General features: G+C 40.8%; 1 protein-coding gene across 2 annotated transcripts in view; it reads left to right on the top strand.

Annotated features, from left to right (window-relative positions):
• Window positions 1-9,233, top strand: part of LOC103140715 (SPRY domain-containing SOCS box protein 4) — a 28,864-nt gene extending 19,631 nt beyond the window's left edge. For both annotated transcript variants that reach the window (XM_007555975.2, XM_016673392.1), the window contains exon 3: window positions 8,002-9,233. In XM_007555975.2, coding sequence (XP_007556037.1) covers window positions 8,002-8,129 — 128 coding nt within the window. In that variant the 3' untranslated portion in view covers window positions 8,130-9,233. The remainder of the gene's footprint in view (window positions 1-8,001) is intronic.
• The last annotated feature ends 11,566 nt before the right edge of the window (window positions 9,234-20,799 follow it).

Genomic DNA, 20,799 nt, shown 5'->3' with positions numbered 1-20,799 from the left:
TCTAAAAAAAAAGTGAATATTCTGATATCTGGCATTAATGCTAGTTGTGAATCAGTATCTGAGCACTGCTGTAGTGCTGATCTGCACCAGTACATGGTCACCCTGAACAGTCTGCGTTAAGTTGGATTACTCACTGGAATCCAGCCTTGTATAGATCAACTGCAGTTGTTTCTTTTGCCTCAGTGAACCTTCTTGTGGAGGTTTACAACCACCTGCTAAATAGCCTCCAGTGCCTCGCAAGTTTTGTGTGGAAAGGAAATTCTTCTTGCATTGCAGAAAGTACATGTCAGCTTGACCTTTTCTGTGTTTTTCTTTCCCATGCTGCTTTTCTCCCATTTTGTCCGCTCCAACTAGTGGAATTGTCAAAGTTTCGCAAGAGCAATCATTGTAGGTCTTGCCTCGCTGCATGGCTGTGCGCCACAAACCTGTGGTGGGGACAGCAGACAGTTGGGTCCTGGAGGATGTCCCAGTGTGTCACCAAGATTAACATCTGGTGTTGTTTGGCAGGAAGCCCTGCATTGTAGGTTTACTCCCCCTCATTTGCATGATATCGGCCAAACTCTTGTATTTGGTATTTCTGTTGACAGTGCTTTGCAAAGGTTTTCCCACCCTCTTTTGTGATGTTACACCCACAAACTTCAGTGCAATTTATGTATTTTTGTGAGATCAACACAAAAGAGTCCCTGTGAAATGAAACATGTTTCAAATAAAATGTAAAGCGTGCCAAGCAATATGAATCGGTCCCAAATGAAATCCACTTCAATCTAATCAGTAGGTGTGGAAAGCCTCAGATGTTTCTAGAGAAAATTGGTGAACTAAATGGAATGGTATGGCACAAATATAAACTTGGACATTGCACTGTTGAAGTCAAGAAGTCCATGGAGGTCTCTGCTGGTGTAATGGTGGCAGGCTGGGTCAAACCGGTTTACACATCCCTGTCCTTCTTTTGCAAATGAATTCTGTTTTGACCCAACTGTCATTGTGTTCTCTATCCTCCCACCTGCTTTCTAACAATCTCTTTTCTTCCTCTTCCTTTTCAACACTAATCCTTTCTTTCAGTAATTAAAAAGCCAGTTGTGGCAGGTTGCTGTGGAAACGGTTTAGCTGACTTGTGGCTTGATGGGCCTTTTAATTGATCTTTAAAAGCCTGCTTTGTAGCGTTTTGGCCTTTGGATCACTACTGTCCACAACACATCATGCTAGACTTGATCTAAAGGCATGCAGATGGTGTGAGTGTTTTAGTAGTTGCCTCTGAAATTGTGGAGGTGTGCTGGATATGATTGTCATGGCAACTACAGACAGTTGTATTACTAAAAAGATTCTATTCAGATTTTTCTTGGGTAGTGAGAAGTTCAGGTACTTCTGTTTTCTCAATATGACTTTATATGGAGCCATAATGCAAAGATGACAAGTCAGACTTGTTTTGAGTTTTTATCTTTACTTCAGGAGAGCAGTAATATTGCAGAATTGACATGTTTTGACAACAGTTTGGACCATTAGCAGAATGTGTTGCAAGACCTTTACGGTGCTTGTTGTTGACAAACCTTTGCTTGCCAAATAGCCAGACATGTTTAATGAAGAAAAGTGTGATAATGAAGGCTTTGTGGTTTATTGGAATTCAAAGTTGTCTCATCACTTTCTGAAAAGATCAAAATTAGTTAACATTGTCTTGAAATGATTCAACATTCATGGAGGATCCTTGTGCTGAAAAAAAGGCCCCATCTGTCACAATTCAAAATTACTTCATCTATCATTTCGGCAGTTTTTGTAGAAGGTCAGAAGGCTGGAACAAACGCTTTGCAATTTGATGTTCTTACACAACAAGCTGTATAAAAAAAATAATTTCATGGTAGATTTTTACATCTTTGAAGTGTACAGTGATGAGGCTGAAGTTTGTAATTCAGACTGTTAATCCATGCAGTGTGACTGGCAATAGTTAGTGTCACTATTTTGATGAGATGGTGAAGATATTGTGGATGTTGGTGTAAACTTTTTTTTTTTTTCTGGTTGTACTCACATAGGCAAGTTTAAGTTAAGTTTAAACAGAATGTTCATTTAAATGTGATTAAACGAACAGCTCTATTATTGTTGTTGTCACTGCAAAACAATTAGTCAAGTGAAAGTTGAGCTGTCCAGTCGTCGTCGCCATTGTGTTTGGTGTTGCAGCTGTTCATCAGAGGACTGCTTGGATGCAGCCCATAGGTTCAAATTTCGATAAATTAAATCCATTAAGTATGCTTTCACTGCCTTTGATTCTCACACATGACAAATTTGTCAGTCGTGTTTGGTATTAACCCACTTTCCCTTATCTCAAATCTTGTCGGCATTATTTCATAATGCTGTGAAGACATGAATCTGGAAACTATGCAAAAGTAGAACTCCATGGCATGACCAGAACTTTCGATCACCTTCCAGCTACATCAACGTGTGATTGGCATTGCTTTCTACCTTAGTCTTTCCCTAGTTGATATTCCAGCTCTGTGTGTTGGTGTTTCTCTGTCCCTCCTGGTTCTCTTGCTCATTTCCAACATCAATGATCTGATTCTGTCCATTCTTGAGTATATCTCGTGTTCATTGTCCCCCTTTGACTAATTTGTGAAGATTTTTTATTTTTTTTTCATCTCGGGTGTTCCCAGACCTTAAGGGTGACTCGTACACCTGAGATCTTAAAACTGGGTCAGATGGTCCCAATAGTGTTGCATTAATATAATGCATAAGCATGCCTGGAGGTCTGTACCTGACACTGCTGCCTCAGTGCATCTTTCTTAATGAGTTGAGGCAGAAACCGGTAGGAGTTGTAAGTTGGACGTAACTGGGTTGTGCTGTCTCGCACATTGAGCTACTGTCTGAGCGACGCCCACCTGACCTCTGAGATTCACTGAGCTCCATGTGTGAAAGTGAGAGGAACTGGAAGAAACTCTCACCAGTCGGCTGTAAGCAATCTCACCTGACTGAGGACAGACAGACTGACGTCCCGCCATCACAAAGTCTATACTCCGTTCTTCTGCTTTGTTCTCAACGAGGTGCTAGGTGTGCACGCCCACCAGCCTGCCTCTGCGGACGGCTGGTCCAGTGGTGCATCAGACGCGCAGGCTCTCTTTTCTTAAAGCACAGGTTTCCTACACTCCATCGTGTCTTTGGTGCCATAAAGCTGTCAGAAAGTCTCTCTGGCTGCTTCGGAAAAGATGTGAAGAGATGTGAGAAAGGGAAGCTTGCAGATATTGACAGCTGCATGATGGATTGGTGGAAAGAGAGGGATGAAGGTGTGAAAAGGCCCACCAGTCAACCTAAGAATGAGCAAGGATGAATTATTAAGCCTGCCTTTTCGTTCTGCGCCAGGCAGGGGCTTCAGGTATATAGAGAAATGAGTGGCTGAGAACAGATAGTCTTCATTTCAATGTTCATCATGATATGGGCCCCAAAGAGTAAGCTGTGATTAAAATCCAGTTGCATCTGATTCTGAATATTATTCCAGCAATGATCTGCGGTGTGTGAAGTTGGAGTACAGCAGAAATGTCAAATGCTTCCAGTCGACACTTCTATGTGGCATGTGTTTTATCTGCTCTGAAATGTCTCGATTAAAAGTTTGTGGTCCAAACTGAGCCCAGCTGAAATGACTTATTAACCACAACAGAGACCACTCACAGCACCACTACTCCGTCAGACCATTTGATGGAGCGAGCACCTCCCGTCGGTGCTCATCAATTTGTCTGACAGGGCCATTTGTCGCCCTAGGCAACCCTTACCATGGAGACCAGCTTGTGGTGGAGGCAGCAGTGATTGGCTGGTTTTCAGTCTGTAGGATCATCACCACTCTGCCGCCCTCAGGAGATCGCTGCCAAGTGACGCGAGTGTTTGTGGTAGCATCACCGCAAGCAACAATGATTCACCCCCAACGAGGAGACTGTGCATGGAGCGATAATTAACTTTGTTTCACCAGAGCAGGCATATGCAGCGCTTCAGCTGTTCTACGTTAGTCAGAAAACTTGTCCCATGCAAACAGCGCTTGGAATAACAGAAACCCGTCTGTTCCACTAGCAGAATGGAGAACTTCTCATTGGTGTCGGGATATTTTAACCACATATCTAAGACGGTTCTCGGATCTCTAGATTTCTAATGAAGAACACGTGCATCTGTGACTTCACACTCTTTTCTCATGAGGATGTGGTTGTCATGGAAACTTTCCATATGTTAGAGCTGTTTTAGCGATACTAACTTCCCAAACGGGACTATAGGGAGACAGTGTTCTCAGGTTCTATATGAGGACAAACTTGAGCTGGTTAACAGGTGTTGGCTGGAGTCTGAGTGATGGAGATATGCTTGTTAGATTTTTGTAAAGATTTGGAGCAAAAATTGGTAAACCAATTTTATCTGCTGTAACTGTATCCATTTATTTCTTCACCTACAGGGTATCATCCTTAAAATGTCTTAAATATTTTTTTTCTGAAAAATAAGACCTTAAAATGCCCAAAATGTTTTAAAAATATAAGTTGACCTTAAATATGTTGGTCACAGCTCTTCAGTTTTGCCGTGCCAATACTATTTAATCTATGTAGGTCGTGGCATACATCTTCACTCTCTGCGTTCTGTGACCCACAACGGTTAAGACTGTTAATACATGCTAGCTAGGTAGCCAGCTAGTTAGAGCAATATGCCATGTGAGAAGCACTGCCAAGAGCCAGAGAAAGATTTTGTCCATCTGTTGTGATATAGGTCTTAAATTGTATTTATAATGGCCCTGAAAATGTCCTAAAGTCTGAAGTTTTAAGTTTCAGTTTGTGATACCTGCATAAACCCTCATTTGGCGTTTGTTCTTAAATCACATCTATGTGACTATTAATTTACGTTCTCTTCAGCAAGTCCCTTCATGTTTCATTGTGTAAGTCTAAGCGTGATTAATCAAAGTCCTTGCCTTCGAAGTTCCGTTAAACAAAACGTGGCAAAAAGTTACTGAGTTCATCATTGCGTACAAAGAAAACGACAAGGTTAAGCTCAAATAATCAGAAATCAACTAGAGTCCTGTTCAGACTAGATTCCTGTCTAAACTTGGCCTTGAGAGAAGCTGCTGCTCCCTCTCTGCTGACTGCAGCGTCCAGAGTTCCTGTAACAGGGACAGCAGTGATGGCTGAGGTCTCTTATTCCAGTCTGCCTCCATGCACGCTCCAGTTTGTGGTCATCCTTGGGCCTTTTAATAGACTGTGGAGAGAAATAGTTTAGCCAGCCACAGAGGACTCGTGTTTGTGCTCATATCTTTAATTTTGTTTATAAAATATTTCTGCCTCAAACATTTAACTGTGCAGACGGACCTTTCTCAGGGCGCACATTTTGACTTGTCGCAGTAAGTGAAGCGTGGATGCATTAATAATTTGCATCCTTCGTAATGGAGCGTTTGCACATGTGGTTTCATGACTAACTGGGAAATGAAAGGACGGCTTAACAGCATGACGCACCGACTCATCCTTAATGTTACTGTTGTCACAAGTCAAAGCGATGTGCTGGAGTGAGAGGTCGCTATGGCGATGAAGTTGAAATGAAGGACAGGTTGACAAAAAGGCAGCAGACCAGGCTCATTTAGATCTACTCTAAGGCTGTTATCCTTTGGAATAGTTAAAGAAACATGTTGCTCTGCTGCCTAAATACCAAAAGAGCCTTGTGGAGTTCAGTTCCGTGAAGGTTAACAAACTTTTTTCGGTGGTCACCCACTTGGTCAGGTGTGCATTAACCTTTTCATGCATGTGTGATAGCCGGATCGTGTCCTTCAAACCGATGAAATTGGTGCATCGGGGCTCTCCTCAGCCAGATGGTGCATCCAGGTGGTGACGCTGCAGTTACGAGTCTGACATCCTGACCTGACTTTCCTTTCAGATCCCGCTGGCACACATCATCCACGGCCGTGACGTGTTGACATGCCAGATATCAGAGCTTATTAGTCCAGACAGGAAATGGTTCACAAAGACGCGTTTTATATCGTCACCAATCTTGCAACATTTCTACATATTTATCATTTGATGTCATAAGTTCATTCACGACCTGTTTATTTCAAAGTTAACTATTGTTGAATTATATTTTTGTTGCAGCTGCACATTTCTATGCGTTCTTATCAGTGTGTAGACGTGCTCTTCTGTTTGCCTGTCGCTTTGCTGCTAATGCACTGAAATTCCCCTACTGAGGGACAAATAGATTATTCTGTTTGTATTTCATGCATGCATATTTTAATAGGATGCAGTGTATTGTAGGGGGATTTTGGGAGATGCAGCGACACAAAGTAGTGCTTAGATGTAAAATGTAGCTTTGCCCAGTTAAAATCTGAAAAGTATTCATCCCCCGAGTCTGTAGTTTGTAGAATGTTTTGCTGCAATTGCAGCTGTAAGCATTTAAGTCTACACCAGCGTTGAATATTTATATTCAAAGCTTCACAGAATAGTTTTATCTCAATCGGATTGGATAGACGGTCTCTGAATATTCTACCCACAGATTTTCAGTTGGATTTTTTAATTTGTTTTTATTTGTAGTCTCCAGCAGGTTTTCTCTCCGGATTGCTTTGGATTCCTTCTCCAGTTACTCTCTTCCTGCTGCAGAATAAAGCATGATGCTGCCACTTCCGTACATCAGTCTTGATGGTGTCTTTGGAGCGATGCACGATGATTAGTGTTTTTCACGTGGGCTAAAAATTCAGCTTCGGAGCGTCTTCCTCCACATGTTTGCATCGTCCCGTACCATGCATGGTTTGTGGTTAGCTGCAAATAAATATCTTCCTATAGATTTTTTTTTTCTTGCCGCTCTTCCAGAGGAAAAAAAAAGGATTTTTGAACAGCACAACTGACGGCTGTCCCGTCAGCAGATTCTCTCACCTGAGCTGTGGATCTCTACAGCTCCTCCAATTACCACAGGCCTCTTGTGTGCTTCTAAAATAATTCCCTCCTTGCCCAGCCTGCCTGTCTGTAAGACTGAACGATGGATTGATCAACACTCTGAGTTGATCAGAGTTCAAGATTCTTTTAGAATCGAATCTGCTTTAAATTTTTTCTCAACATTCCGCTTGACTATAGAGTAAAGAGTGCCAAATTATACTAAATAAATTAAATAAACTCATAAATTATTTCTGTTGTTCCTGCATTTTCCAGCAAAAATATTAACCTCATTTGTGGCATTCATGGCAGAAATGGTCTTGAGTCGCTGTTTGAAGCAGCCAATGAGACACTTGTGTCTGATTTGATGTGTGGAGTTGACATTTAATTCAATAATGATGTACTTTAGCACAGAAAGATGAGAATTTATTAAATCAATAATTTTTTTTTAAGGTTTTGTTGGCTCTAGTGGCCTTTATTTGAAAGTAGTTCAACAGGAAAGAGGGTAATGAGAGAGAGGGAAGACATGCTGCAAATGTCACCATTTGCCGAGAATCAAACCTGCGACCCCAACCACAAGGACTATGGCCTCAATACGTGGGTCGTGCTTTGCCCCTGCCACACTACAGCACCCCAATACTTTTCATTTAGGCACATAATTTAATACATTTAATAAACTATTTCTGCACTCTTCAGTCTCCATAGCTGTCCTCTCTGCTGTTTTGTTGTCTTTGCGTTTTGTTCTCTAACAAACCTTTAAGGTCTCTAAAGGACAGCTGAATTTATACTGGGATTAAATTACACAGTAATGAACTCTGTTCGGTTTACCTTTGAAAAATGTTTACATTTATGGTTGTAATATACTTTTAGTCTCAGTTTTGTCATCTGACTGGATTAGATTTTTGTCCCTACATCTTGGTGGTTGAAGCTCCCTCTGTGAGCCATACGATGGTCTCTCTGCATGGCTCCAGATCTCATTATGTAAATGTCTGAATGAGGCTCTGAGGTCAGCTGTGGTGTGTGTGTGTGTGTATGTAGGAAGTGTGTTATGTAGTCTCGCTGTGATCAGGGCTTCGGTGGGACTGAACTGGACCCAGAGGGGGCTTCCTGTTCTGTTTGGACCCTAACTGCTGCTCTCTCCTGTCCCTCACAGCGGAGCCACTCCCCCTCATGGACCTGTGCAGACGAGTAGCTCGACTCGCTCTGGGTCGGGAACGCATCCATCACATCGAGACGCTTCCTCTGCCACAGACCCTGAAAAACTACCTCCAGTACCAGTGACTGCTCCCCTCCACATGCACACGCGGGGATCCAGGAGGGGGAAACGCAGAGGCCCACCTGCTGCCTCCAAACTGGACTTGAGGAATCTGCTCAGCACAGCGACGTTGACCAGAAACAGGCGGTTAGGAAGTGCTATAGAAGCAGGCGATTGTTTACACCTTTAGGATGTTTTCAGTTTGGATGTCATCTCTTGGTTTTATTATTATTATTATTATTTTAGTGGTTATATTCTCTGCCTTTTTTCACTTAGACATTATTAACAGAGCTGATGAGATGATCTGATTGGCATCAAGCTGATGTAAAGAAGTCGAGCCGCAGTCGGCGCGGCCTCACGCAGTGTGGTTTACACCGACGGTCTGCTCTTCACAGCCTCTTTGAGGACGCTTCCTCTCAGACATGTTGGTATTTATATTTATGTTCCCAACAACACAGTGGGCTCCTGTGGGGACAAAACACTCCCTGCAAGCCATAGGAGAAAGAGAGTGAGAGAGAGAATGTAAGGGAGAGTGCATCTTCACACACACTGTTCTATTTTTAATTCGCACACACACAGTTCACATATATACACATACAGTGTATGGAAACGTAGCCTGCACTGTCGGTAGCTAGAACACGATGGTGTCAAACGTGGCACCTCCAAACTGGTCTGAATATTTAAAGTCTGCTCTCTCCTGTCGGCGGTTCTCTCTCCATGCGTCTCTGCCACTTCCTGCTAGTTTGAGATTTTTTCTGTCAGGTTTATTGAACTGGAAGGGCTGCAGATGCAGTTATCCTGCTCTCTTGCTCTTAAGCAGAAGATGAAGCTGTCTTCAACTCCTAATGTGCCTGCTCCGCTACAGTAAGCATTCAGATAAAAAGCGCACTACATTCTGTCACAACACAACTTTTTTTTTTTTTTGCCACAAAGTTGGAAATGCTGCTTTTTTCTTTTTTTTTAACCTGTATGTTTCATCGTCTTACTGTTAGTTTTTATCTCGGATTTACTTTTTTTTTTAATGAATTTTGAAATATGTCTGTGGGACATATCTCGCATGCATAGGTTTGAAGAATGTGCTACCATGAAAATGTTTTTAAATGTAAATAAAAATAAACTGCTAAACACTGGCTCTGTCTGGGATTTTATGTTTAATATCAGGGTTGGAGAAAATTTTGATTTTTTTTTTGCTGCTTCTTTTTTGCAGTCATTTTCCTGAACCCCAACAATGATTAATATTGAAGCTTTGTGACATTGAAATTGATCTACGAGGAATCTTGTGCACTTAACGAGATGGATATATAGCATCATGAGAAAAAGACAATGTGGAAATGTTGAAGCAATATCTCAACAAGTAAGCCAGAAATCTGAAGCTGAGTAAAAACAGATCTTTCAGATGGGAATACGGCCACATTTTTTCTTTTTTTTTTGCAGCTTCCATCACAATAAATTATGGTCACAGGTTTAAAGTTGTCTTTATCCAAGGTGGTCTGTCAGCCTGACTCTTACACAGCAGTTCTGTCAGGAAAGATGGTCCAAAATTCAACCTGCAACCCGGTCATGCAGTTTAAAAGGCAAATACAAAGGGAACATTAACGTCTGACTTTGAAAAATATAAAACGGCCCATTCTGTCCTCGAGCAAAAGGGTTTTAAAATGGGAATTTTTCTGCAGCAAGAAGTTATTCAGCCTTAGCTGCAGTTAACTGAGGAGAAACCATTGCTGCTGGCCCTGGTTGTTTGGGGGCAGCATCAGAATCTACTGTCTACATGACGGAAACCAAGATGAGCTCAGAACCTCCAGCACAAAATCCATAAATGTTAAAGTGCAGCTAACACCTAATGAGAGGCATCCTCTGCTTTTAGCTGCATGGGGGAGAAGACGATGACAACTGCTAATGCAAGACAACTGATGGATGTGCATATTTAATGCTTCAATAAAAATGTCTAGAATGTGTTGAGGCAGAGTTGAGTGATCACTGACTTGAGAAAGTGGTCGTTAACACTCGGATGGAAGCGAAGGGATGAAATACAAGTTTCAGCAGACTAGATCAGCTTAAAACTCTCTTCTCCCATTGATCCTCAGCTGTAGAATGTCTCCCTCAGCATGCAGGGCTGCTCAATAATGCAAGTGCCGGCCATTTAAAGGATTATTGAACAGAGCCTGAAAGGTGAAGCGCACGACTTGTCTGATTTAGTTCGAAGTGACTCGACTTGGTCCATATTTAGGTTCCTCCTGACATTGAACTTTCACTTTAAATTTACCACGCTGTCTTTCCTTCTGCCTCCACTTATTTTCTTTTCTCCCACCACATGCGCTTCATCGGCACATCTGTGATAGTTGTCTTAAGATTTGGCCTTTGGAGAAAAAGAACAATTTTGCAAAAACGACAAAGAAAACAAGTCAATTTTTAAGTGGCGATTCAATTAAGCAAAACATGTTTTGCAAACCGCCGTGTCCTTAGAAAATGTAATTTCCCTTCTTAATCTAACAAGTTGTTGTGCCGCCTTTAGAAGCAACAAGTGTCGTCCAGCATTTGCAGCGGCTGGCATTTAGTCTTTTGGGATTTCCAGCGACGTTCTTTTGCAAAATTGTTTGAATTTTAACTTCTGTGGAGGATTTTCAGTGTGAACCGTCACGCCACATATTTATAAGATTTAAGTCCAAACTTTTCCTAGACCCCTTCGAAGCCGTTTTTAACTATTTAACTAACTGCTGCCATTTTGAAAGCTGCAGCTTTTGTGATGCCTGGAAAGCGGTAACCTGTCTTTGCCAAATCAGAGAGATGACTCCTCTTTTCCACACTACACCTGTCAGTGTAACAAGGTGACTTATTTATTCGTCAGACAATAATGAAGCCAGATGGTGGCTGGTGAGACGTACAAAATGTGAATCTTTAATTCATGATGTGTACAAGGGAAAAGTGATATTCTCACTCGGGGTGAGGTTGGTTTGGGTAGCTTTGTTCCTTCAGCAATTGAAATTAGCTGAATACTCCATATACTCAGGATGTCTTTTGAGCAACATTTATTTGATAAAAACAAAAAAAAAAGTACAATGTTTTACAGTGCGGTACATGGACATGGTGATGAGGCTGTGGATGGAAACCGGCTGAGTGCTCCGAAAGAGGCAGAAATCCCAAATTTCAACTGGGAAAACCTGTCTGCTTTGCTTGGAAGCCCATTTAAAAAGCCATTTATTCACAGCATGCGGAATCCTCAGAGGACAAATAATCCTCAGAGTGTAAGTTATGCCTCTGATCCACTTCGTGATCTGTAAAAGCTGCAGATAAGCCCAGAAACATCAACGATACACGATCTGTATCCTGGGACTTACTTTTATTTGATTTCATTTTATTTGCTTCCACTTGTTCATCTTTAGAGACAGAAAGATTGAATGGGGAGTTTGTACAACTTAATGCAACATTTTTCACAGCGCGAAAAACACTGCGAGAGATTCTGGTGGAGTGTGGAAATGGGGAGATTTATTTACGGCAGCAAAGAGAGGATGTAAAACTGTCTTCCTGTGGTATCAAGGAGATGGATGGCTGGTGAGCTGCTCCAGCCCTGCAAGTCTGTCCCCAGGAAAGAATTAATGGAGTGGAAGCAACACGCAGGACGTAGTTCTCACTACTGTTGCTGCAACGAGCATTACCACAAAAAATCATCGATACACCAGTTAATTATATAGCCGCTAAACACAGAAGCAAAGTCCATGTAAATAAGTTGATCTTGCCCCTGTAATGTGCTGCAAACAATCAGTTTATATTCTCTGGTTTGCTGGCATACACAAAAAGTGAAGAGACGACTTGTTTTTAGTTCAGGAAGTTTGGAAAGTGGCAACGACTTTAAGCATCTGCAGTAGAAGTGAATAGATGGCAAAGATCGACAAAATCTGGCTCATTAAAAACCCTTTAATATTAAAGGGAAATCAGATTTTTACAAAATAAAAGCATTCAAATAAAGATATTTAACATATGTAAAATAAGTGGTTGCATAAATACTCACCCCCTTCTATTAAGTATTTAGTAGATGCACCTTTGGCTGCAGTTGCATCATGGAGTCTGTGTGGATCGGTCTCAGTCAGGAGTCACATCGGGACGCTGCATTTCTCCTAAACGCTCCAGGCTCTGTCAGGTTTCATGGGGATCAGATGTGAACAACCATTTTTCTAGTCCTGCTGCAAATTTTCCATTAGACTGACATCTGTGCTTTGACTGGACCACCCTAAACATGAACCCTGTTGTCCTCACACCAACTCTGTTCAGCTTTAGCTCGGTGTTTCTCAATCCTGGTCCAAAGAAACCACTTCGCTGCACGTTTCAGGTGTTTGGCTTGTGCCACACACCTGCTAGCTCCACAATTAACAGGCTTTCTTACTGACATTCTCCCATAAAGCTTTGAATGGTAAATAATCAGGTTGTAGTACCACATTCTTTATTGACACACTTCAAACCTGTTTGGGGAGAATTTTTTATTCCACTTTCTATTTAGCCACTGTGTAGATTGCAGGTCACTCTGTGCTGCATTCACTTGCACCCAGACATTTGTTAATGAATTATTTAAACACTTGTTCAGACGGCACATGCGTTGTTTACATTAAACAGTGCAATTAAATGTGTTGATTTTTTTTTTCTTTTTTACTCGTTTTTTTCTGCAGTGTAGGTCCTATTTCAAACTGGCACAGAAAAGTGGCAAGTTGATTTGTTGAATGAACTGGTAAATAAAACTAAGGTGGAAAATCAGCCTTTCATAGTCATATTTATCTGTCTGGTTTTGTTTCCAGTCTCTGTTTTGCAATTTTATTATTTTAGCACAGAATGGTTTATCTTCCGGCAAAACAAGGTGGAGATGTATTTATTGTATTTCGACAGTGCAGCCAGCTGTTTTGAAGTCATGTCGCAAAGCCTCGCAAGAATAAGTTTCGTAAATGAAAACGGATGCTTTAACGTTCAGCATCAGCTGAACTGGGGTCCTGGCTGGCCCGGATCCTGTATGTGTGCCAGCTGAAACAATCGTGGGCCGCTCCGCCCTGACAGACAAATATAGCCAACCATGTTCTAAATCAAGAACAGTGCGTGGATCAGCAGCGGGCCTCCTGGCAATTTGAATTTTCCCCCAAACTGTGACTTTAACCTAAATTCCTTAGAGAGCGTCCCGTCAGCTCAAGTGAGAGTTTCCCTTAAAACGTGATGAATCTTCTTTTACAGCTCAGGAAAAGCCGCAGTTACGAAGCAGTCGTTACAGCTTCTGCTGTGAAAGACATTTCCTATCTTTTTCAGTGACCTTTTTTAATTGGAATTGATCACACTAACATCATTAGAAGTAAAATATCCACGTCAGTCACGTTTAAGGAGATATTAACAGATGGGAACACTTAGGAATTTGGGTCCAGTCTTTTAGAACACTCATCTTTTCCTTCGAAGCTGTAGAGTTGAAGTTATTTACAGCAACACAATCAGATTTCCCAGTTAGATTGTTTGAGAACATTATCATTTAAATAATTCCTACCAAAGTCCAAGCCTAAGACAGGAGGATCTATGCAATCAAATGCTTTAGACCTAAACAAAGTGTGGATCACAAGACTGCAGCAAGATTAAAACAAGAGAATAAATGTGCTTGACCATATCTAAAAGCAAAGATTTAACGTTTGTTTACTTTTCATGCTTATGATTCTGATAAATAAAACAAGATAAAGTGACATGTCGCTTTATCTTGTTTTAATGTAATGTGGCTTACAACCACATTATTTTTGTGGTTGTAAGCGTTTTACCAGAGGTTATATATTAAAGTGTCTGGAGCTAAAATGTTGATCCGTTATGCAAATATAAAGTTACTGCCTCTCAAAGCAACATTTTAAGAGATATTTAAGAGAATCTCTACAGAAAACATCTGACTCTGACAACTTTCCAGATCAATGATGTATTGTTGTTGCCTCCCTCGGCCTCGGTGAGGGCGCTAGCTGCAGCCAGCTTTCTCCCAACATTCCTTGGGTGGTTCCTGAACAGCCTGTTCCTCCTGTCTGAACACGGCGCTGATAACCAGACGAAAGTTGGCTCAGAATGAACAGAGATAGGGAAAGGGAAAGGAGGAGAGATGGCAGGTAGCCACTGAGGGGAGAGAAGATAACATAAGGAAAAAAAATAAAAATAAAAAAAACATCACAACATGACGGCGCAGAGAACAGAAACCAGGGGAGCAGGGCTTTTTTTCCCCCTGTTTTCCAAACAGCGGCCTAATGAGCTAATACACAGTCTGAGGGTTAAATTCTAATTTCAGCAGCCCCGCTTCAGCATCTTAACATCTATATTTAAGTGAGCATATGCATGAGTCACACTCACCTCAGCACCACACATCCCCAGCAGGAGAAGTCAGTGCGAAGCCAAACAGCAACTGTTTCTTATCGTCCCTTCATCTTTTCTCCCTCTGCTCTCTGCCATCATCACCGCCTCCCTCTCTTCATCTTCTTCGTGTGTCTCTCTCTCTTTAAGAGGAAAAAGTAAATGAGAAGCAGAACAAGCTGCTGCAGAGTTCCCCGGCTTGAACTTGTTAACATGTTTCGGTCGGACCACCCGTGTGCCGTCTCAACCTTTCCTAAATGTTAACTGCTGCCTGCAAAGACAAAACACCTTTCTGCATCTGAGATGAAAAGAAAAAAGCCGATCCTCGGGTTCAGACACACACAGAGAGACTTAATTGGAAGCCGCGGCCTTCAGCCACTATTATATTTGTGCATAGAAATCCAGTGTTTGTTCAGTGGTAGATTGATGATGAAAATGCTAAAAGCCAGAGGGTGACCTCATTGTTTCATCTGAACAAACACTGCAGCCATTGTTGCCACTGACTGTGCGCCAAGGCTGTTTAATTCCTTGGTAGCTACGCGTGCCCCCATGACGTCAAGCCACAAAGTGGTCTGCGTCCACCGGCCCACTGGCCGCCCTGCACTGTGCCCTTTGCTTGTTGCGTAAATGGGAAAGCAGCCAATGAAAGGCAGGGATTCAGGTTTGAGGCCTTTCATGCTTCACCCTCCTGATTTAGGTGACCATATTAAACTTTTCCACAATAAATAAAACATTGTTAAACGGAATTCAGTGGCTGTGAAGACCACAACTGAATTTAATTGAAGACTTTTCCCTCAACAGGAAACTATTTTAGATTTTATATTAATCAAAAAAAGGTGAGCATCAAGGAAGAATGCTTTTTTTTTTTTTTTTTTTACAAAATACAGTGACTTCACTGCAAAAACACAAAGTCTTGCAACGTTTTTTTGGTCTAGTTTCTCGTGAAAATATTTCAGTTCACTTGAAATAAGACAAAACTAACTTATAAGTAACTTTTCAGCAACAAAGGATCTCGTTTTAAATAAACAATTCCTTTATATTGATGAAAACGTTCTAGTTTCATTGGCCAATTGTTTAAGTGAAACAATTCGCCAGGGGTACTATAGTATATATTTTTAAATCAATATTTAAAGAATCAGGCTGCTACTGACTGAAAAGTTAGTTTTGTCTTATTTCAAGTGTTTAGTAGGCGTCTTACTTTGTGTTTTTGCAGTATTAAACTACACTTTGTCACATTTAAGCTGCAAACTTTAGTGTGTGTTTTGTAGATTTATTGAGCCACGACAACACAAATGAATGCAGGATTATAAGTTGAACGGAAAATGATGCGTGGTTTTCATTAGAGAACAAACAGCATTGTGGAGGCCAAGAAACGCAGAAGACAGGTCAGGAGGAAAACTGTTGGCAAATAAAAAGCAGGGTTGGGTTGTAAAACGACGTCCCAGGCTTTGAACATCTTACAATGCTCTGTTCAATCATCAGATGAACGGAAAGAGGACGACAGCACTGCCGTTTATTTCATTGAAAATGTTACCACATCACTTGTTTACACATATTACTTGGAGTTTCAAGGTGGATTAATTACAGGAAAAAATAACGAGTTAAAAAAAAACCCCATCAACACCTTTAACTGCATTGTTTAATGAAAGCTCTTCACTTTTAGAGCTTCCTTTGTGAATAAAACAGAAGAAACTATCTGACATTTTCTGGTTGGTTTGTCCCAAAATTCCAATAAAATGGATTGAAGTTTGTGGCTGTGATGTGACAATACATGAAACAGGAGGGATATGAATACTGCTGCAATGCCCTCAATATTTGCCATCCTGTTCATGCAGCAAGATTAAAACAAGAGAGTTATGTTCCTTTATCATGTTTTGTATTATTAATTAACTATAGCAAGTAGTTAAATACACAGTTAAGCAGACAGAATGAATGTCAAAAATGTTTTGTGTTTTCCTGATTTTGTACTGAAGTGTCGCAGCTGCCACCATCTGGTTGAGTGTTAGTATTGCAGCATTTGGGATGGTCAAAACAGCTGGAAAAGTGAATGTTTTAATATAATACTGCAGATCCAGAAGCACTTTAACACTAAATCCATGTGTGTAATAGAATAAGTTCTCTAAGTCCTAAAACTGATTATTCAGGAAAGTTATTTTAATTTTGGGAAATTCCAAATTTCTTGGGAAAAAAAAGAGAACTAATACTTTCAATAAGTATAATACTTATACTTTCACACAAAAAAAGCCGCATTTATATTTAGAATATCTTATAAAGTAACCCGATGACTCTAAGGGTATCAAAGTAAAGGGGCTGGAATATAAACAAATGCCACACTTTAAAAAAAAAAGAGAAAAAAGAAGGTCAAAACCACATTTCATTTTCCTTACAATTTTATTACAATTCACTTTGCGACAATTCAAGAGGGGTGGAAACTTTTGAAAGGCATTGTAAATCACTTGAACTGTTTATTGCATAGAAGCTTAAAATGAAACCATAGACGATCCAAACTAAATCTACCAACTTCCATTTCTCTCTTTTCTGTTTTTCTCCTCTTCTGTCTTCCGTCCTGCAGCCTGACGCATGTAAATGGATCCCTGTAAGAGTCCTTCGGGATGTCTCGGTTCCTAACATGGATGCCAAAACCCGAGACGTATAAAGGACGCGAGACACGCAGCTCCGGCAGACCTTTTTCCTCCAGCAGGAGAAGCGCAGCTGGGGTAACATTAATAATGCCTCGGTTAGCTGTAAACCTCTCAGTGAGGCATGGCAGTGAAGCAGCATGCACAACAGCAGGAGCCTCAGCCGTCTGTGCTAAAACTCATGCAAACGGGTGTAAAAATCTCCCACTCTTGGAAACGTCTCCACCTGGGAAAGCGGTGACGTTTCAGTGCGTTAAAGGCCTGGTGCCTCTTCTTCTGTTCAGCATCTTTCTCTTATCCCCATTTCAATTAGTTAAAAATGAAAAGTTGGATCTGATTTGTACATTTTTATTTTATTTTATTTTATTTTTTACAAGTGTGCTGAAGTTGAAGCAGCCACCGTATAAGCTGTAGGTGACGACCTTCCTCTTCTGAGAGGCTCGGCTTGTTTTTCGGGCCCCCCGACTCCCATGTTATCCCCGTAATTAGAGCAAAGTGGATTAAAGTGTACTTGACTGTGAAATGGCGTGTTGCTGCTGCCCACCGGAGTGTGAGGAGCTGTAATTGTCGGACAGCACGCACCAGATGCGTGGAATCCCTTGTTGAGTTTAAGAACTGATTATGGAATCAAGTTTACGTGCTGAATTTAAACTTATTCGGGAACGAGAGACAAACCGTGTTCAGCAGTCTAAGTGAAGCTCTGAGGCCATGAAAGTATAAAAAGTGTTTACTTTCTTCTTGACTTGTTATGCATATTTTCACAGTTCAGTGTTTCACAACATCAAACTGATTTAAATTCAAATTCAAGTAAGCAAGTGGGTTTCTTTTTTTTTTTTAATGAAGGTGTTTATTAAGGGAGAAAAAAAAATCCAAACCTTCATGTCCTGTGTAAAAAAAAAGAAAAAAAAAAGTGATTCCTCCCTGAACCTAATAACTGGTGGGACACTGTGGAGGATGTTTGGCCCACTCATCTTTACAGAATTGTTGTAAATTCAGGTCAGGAGTTTGACTAGGCCACTCTAATTTTGTCATTTTTCAGCCATTCAGAGGTGGATTTACTGGTGCATTTTGGATCACTGCAGAAACCAAGTTTCTAATTTGGTTCAGCAAACAGAAACAACAAATTCGTCGTTCCAGACAACAAGTTTTTCAGGTCGTGAAGCAGCAAAGCAGCCCCTTACCATCCCAACACCACAGTCATATTTTACTGCTGATCTGATGTTCTTTTTCTGAAATGTGGTGTTACTTTTATGTCAAAGCTGAATTTATTATGCTGGCATATATCTAGGATAGAATAGAAAAAAATGTGACTTTGAATCTGTCAGCATGATCGGATTTAATGAACTAGATATTTAAACAAATAGGATTTTCATTTTTTTGACATGACATGAAATTTATCCAGAATCGGTGCGAGTCAAATGAAACCAGTGACAAACTGAATGTGACATCGTTTTGAGCTTATTTTAGGATCCAGTAGCAAGTACTAACATTTACATTCATTCATGTCGTGACATACGTGCCGTTTTAAAAGCGTCAAAGCATAAAGTAATAAAATCTGCTAATAGATCATGACTCGCTGTCAAATACAACTGCAATTAGCAAAACTCTTGTCAGGGTTTTTCGGCAGCGCTGTTAGCTCCCCTTTTGCCACTCGCTTTGTCAGTTTTAGACTCTTCCTGGAAGTCTTTCCAAGGAGAGGGGGCGGGAAATTTTGACGATCTCTTATCCAGATCTGCTCTAACTCTGGGAGAGTTAGAACGGCCTGAGAACATAGTCTGTACCTGTTGTGGGACCCAATCATAAAAGTATGTCAGGTAAGAGAAAACTAGTCCCAGAATGCATTTGTGCACAAAAAGAACAGAAAGAGAAGATCGTCCGGTGGCTTCATGCATGATATATCTTGAGATATAATATTCAGGTGAATTCACACTCAACATTTCATCAGAACCCAAAAGAGGAAGGAATGCTGATCAGATTTGCTGAGTAAAACAGGCCTTGTTTCTGTAAAAGACACCTGGTTTAGGTTTTATTTACACACCAGGTTATTTTATGTGCTCCTTGGGACTCAATGATATCATTCTCCACCTTGACAGCAGCTGCAGTTGTACTGTGCTGCTTCCTGAAACCAGACTGACGGTCTGACAAAACATCATTCAAATCTAAAAAAAAAAATCTATAACCGGGGTCCTCAGATCCGGCCCTCGAGGGCCCGTGTCCTGCAACTTTTAGATGCGTTTCAGCTTCAACGTGCCCGAGTCAAATAATGAGGTCTCTGGAGAACTTGACTTCATACTGGGAAAGTAATTCAACCATTTGATTCAGGTGTGTCAGACCAGTGACAACTCACTGCAAACGTCTTCCTCTAGTCCTCTTTCAAGCCACATTACTTCCCTGCATATTTTAAATACAGGGAATAAACGAATCCTTGTGCCGAGGAGTTAACTCTCCTGTGGTGTCCCATGCAGATATGAGGAAGAAGCATACATCTTCATGTCTGCGCCCTGCTGCAGGGCACTGGAAATGGAAAAGAAATAAAGAAAAAGGAACAAAAAGAGTTTCCCCTAATGAACTGTCACTCTCAGTTACCAAGCAGAGGTTGGTGATTTCTACTCAAACAGCACTTTATTAGTCCTTTAAAAAAATGAGAACAGCTGACAAACGCTCAGTGTCTGATATCATAGAGTCACTGCTTTCTTAAATTTGAGGTTTCTCACAAGGAGTCTGGGAGCCAGTATTTCTGGCTCGGCATTGTATCTCAAAATCAGGATGGTCAAACCTTGATTAGTTTAGCGTTCCACCCTAAACTACGGGGTACCTCTGGCATCTGTGAATCTTCCTTAAGTTCCAGCGTGAAAAAATGCAATGAGCTTCACATCAATCTAACTACAACTGCAAAAGGCAAAGTGAATATTATTTTCAGGTTGTACAAACAAAGAGAAGCTGCTTCCAAATTTACACAAACGGCACCCAAATGCGTTGAATCAATAACTGTGTAACATTTCAAGTGAAAAGTAATGGTTCTTTTGCAAAAATGTGGTCTTTTTTTGTTTTGAACTGCAATGTTGTTCTGGATAAGACTTTTAACTCCTTTATGAGTTTTAGTAAACAAAAGTGAACCCAAAAATAAATAATAATTAAAAAAACAGATGAGTAATACAGTTAGCTAAAGAGATCAGTTGATAATGGGAGCCAAATCTGCAGCTGTGTAGGAAGTGTTTTTCCATACTTTCACTTCTGTTCACAGGATCTGTGGACAAAGAGCATCTCATTCACACTTTTAATAATTCACTAAAACTACCCAGAAAAGAACAGCGGCTCTAATCATTCCCAAGCAGGACAGAACTACATGTCCTCAGTAGGAACTGGGAGGATTTTCACAGATTATGATAATGTTGGAGGATCAAGCTAAGCTCTTGGCTGTTTGCAGAGAACAGTATTTTCTGTTCTCCACTGTGGATTTGTGTGAAGTGCTGGTTTGTGCTGCTTCTTCAAAGTGAGTTTCCATCCACTCCAGTTTATCTCGCTAAAAACTTAAGGATTAAAAAAATAACTTGTTTTTAAACTATAATCTAGCAGTCCAGCGATGCGTATTATCCAGCCTCCTGGGTTAGCGGGCCCATTACCCGCTTCAGTTAGGATTTTTTTTAAAACAATATTTTTCGATTGGGTTGCATTTTTAAAATTTTCAGTCAGTTAATAAGATAAAATGAAATAAAAA

Source organism: Poecilia formosa, unplaced genomic scaffold (genome assembly GCF_000485575.1).
Source record: "Poecilia formosa unplaced genomic scaffold, Poecilia_formosa-5.1.2 Scaffold74, whole genome shotgun sequence".
Lineage (NCBI taxonomy): Eukaryota > Metazoa > Chordata > Actinopteri > Cyprinodontiformes > Poeciliidae > Poecilia > Poecilia formosa.
The sequence above is the reverse complement of the archived record's forward strand: the minus strand, read 5'-3'. Positions and strand labels throughout refer to the sequence as shown.